This window comes from Cryptomeria japonica, chromosome 4 (genome assembly GCF_030272615.1).
Source record: "Cryptomeria japonica chromosome 4, Sugi_1.0, whole genome shotgun sequence".
Classification (NCBI taxonomy): Eukaryota; Viridiplantae; Streptophyta; class Pinopsida; order Cupressales; family Cupressaceae; genus Cryptomeria; species Cryptomeria japonica.
In genome coordinates, this window is record NC_081408.1 from 228665838 (window position 1) to 228668280 (window position 2443).

General features: G+C 37.6%; 1 protein-coding gene across 1 annotated transcript; it reads right to left on the reverse strand.

Annotated features, from left to right (window-relative positions):
* Window positions 1-277: 277 nt before the first annotated feature.
* LOC131027293 (GRAS family protein RAM1-like) lies at window positions 278-1630 on the reverse strand. Its single transcript, XM_057957309.1, has one exon. The coding sequence runs from the start codon at window positions 1628-1630 to the stop codon at window positions 278-280; it is 1353 nt and encodes a 450-aa protein (XP_057813292.1).
* Between the last annotated feature and the right edge of the window lie 813 nt (window positions 1631-2443).

Here is a 2443-nt window from a genome sequence, read left to right on the forward strand (position 1 = left end):
ATACTTTGTTTCATAATGAGCAATATCAGCGGTAATAATATTGCTGCTTATCGTAATATATATGAATAAAAATGATAGTAAAATATGAAACAAATAAATTAAATTAGAAATTAAATAGAATACTAAGAAAATGCGACAATCATTGACGAAACTTGATTTTTATAAATCTTAATTGACGTATAGATTGACAGTCAATTAAAATGACTTTGAACCATGTGCTGTTATATTTATTTATCTATGCTATAGATGGAAAGGATAGACTACAAAAGAAAGCTTACTAACCCTTGGGCATTCTCTTACAAGACCATACAGACTGTGTGTACAAGCGTGTCCCTTTCCACCCTACACTCATAGCAGATCCATTGGGCTCAATTGTAAAATTATCTCCATGATTATATTCGTTGAGCAATAATCTTGCCTGATACCAAGCCCGATAGCTGAATCTCATTTCTATAAATCCCACCATTCTGAAGAAACACCTCCACCTATCCATCATTATGTGTCTCGCCCACCTGGACTCCCCCTCGCAGGCTATTATATTTCTTATTTCATTCTGAAGGCATACTTCTTCATACTTGACCCTCTTCAAATCATTTCTGTCGTGCCGCACAGCCTCCAAACAATCAAAGTAAGCGCTGTAATAGAAAAGTGCCTCAATGAAACGATTCGGAAAAGAGGGGGAATTATGCTGCGCTTCTACTTCAGAAACAACCAAAATGTGGGGCTTTAATTTCATGATAACATTAACAGTATTTCCGAGAAGAATGGGATCATATAACAAACGTCCGAAAACAATGGGAGCATACACCGCAACGAACTCACCGGCTTTAACATTGAATAAACCTTCGTGAATCTCCTCCATATTTGAGATCCTGACTGAACGGTAGGAAAAGCGAATTTCCATGGTTTTAGCGAACTCTGTAAGCCTTTTTCCACTGTCTTCTAGAACATCAGAATTCACTCCAACAGCTGTCATCCTGAGATGCCTAACGGAAGAAGAAGATATTTTGTGAGAGAGAGACTGAATCAATGTTGTCCATTGGCATCCAGTTCGAATTCCCATATCAATCACATGAATTCTTTTCTCCCCCCTTACGGCATCAAGGATAGCTTGGACGCCCGTGAATTGTAGCACTTTTGCATAGGGAGATACCGTAGTACACAGAGCGAGTAGATAATAATCAGGGGTTATTTGTTTCGCTTTATTTGGCTCGCTGCTGATCTGGCGTTCGATTCTCTCTTGGAGGGCTTCGGAAAAATAATAACAGAGCCTCTGTATGGGATGCCCCAGCTGGGAAGAGAGTTTCTTGCATTGGCTTAGCATTCTGGAGGCTTCTTCATATCGCCTGTTGCTGATCATGTCTGCCGAGCACAAAAGAAGATGAGCCATTTCAAGCCCATTCCGTATTTCCCTGGGCAGGGCTGGAACGGCGAAAAACTGGTTAAGATTGAAGCCCTCATTACAACAAGCATCCATATACTGAGTGCCCGCAGCTTTAATGATTTCTTCAGACGACAAGCCATTCTCATGGCCACCTTCTTCTGTCGCCACCAATAATTCATGACTGATCTGGGTATTTGGTAGTGAAGGAAATTCACCAAACTGGGCAGACAAATTTGGATTATCCATCTCTTGATGCAGCTGATCCACTAAGCTTGACGCTCTAAGATTGCCAATCTTTTATCCACTGCCCACTGTGCCCAGTAATGTGAATGTCTATCTAGTACTGCCGTCATCTTTTATGATTTATATGCAATAGGTGAGACGTATAATGATATAAAGCATGTTACTCTCTTGTCGCATTAATGATTGCATCGGAATTGAAAGGATTTTATGGGCTTTTTCGTTCCTTCCAAATAGTTACGTAGAGAAACCATCTGTAAACTTCGGAATACCCTGCAAAGCTCTTGGTTGGTGGACATACAGATGACATCGTTGTAGGTTTAGTGAAATAAGCGTATCGAAAATGTTGTTCCGTGAAGTTGGATTCCTTAAGGTCGAGTAAAAATATTTAAATCAAATTTATTAAAGATAAATGTAATATCGGAAGTCTTAGCCCACCTCTTAAACAATTAAAAAAAATATATTAAAAGAAAAAACATGGATAAGAAAGAACATTTATTTACTACTATATAGAGGGTGGGTTAAGACAATTTTGGAGACAATTTTTGAGTAAATTGTCTTAATTTGAAACCCAAAAAAAAATTGTGTATTGCTGTAAGTATTGTCTTTAAGCGAGTGCTTCAAATTATTGTCTTAAAAAAATTCACTATAAAGATAATATGAAATAGAAATATTTGTCTCTTTAGAGACAACTTCACTTTTGTCTCTTTAGAGACAATAGTTGGGATTTAAGACATATTGTCTCTCTAGAGACAACATGTCTTTAATCCCAGTTATTGTCTCTAGAGAGACAATATGAAAAAATGTATTAAAAAAAAT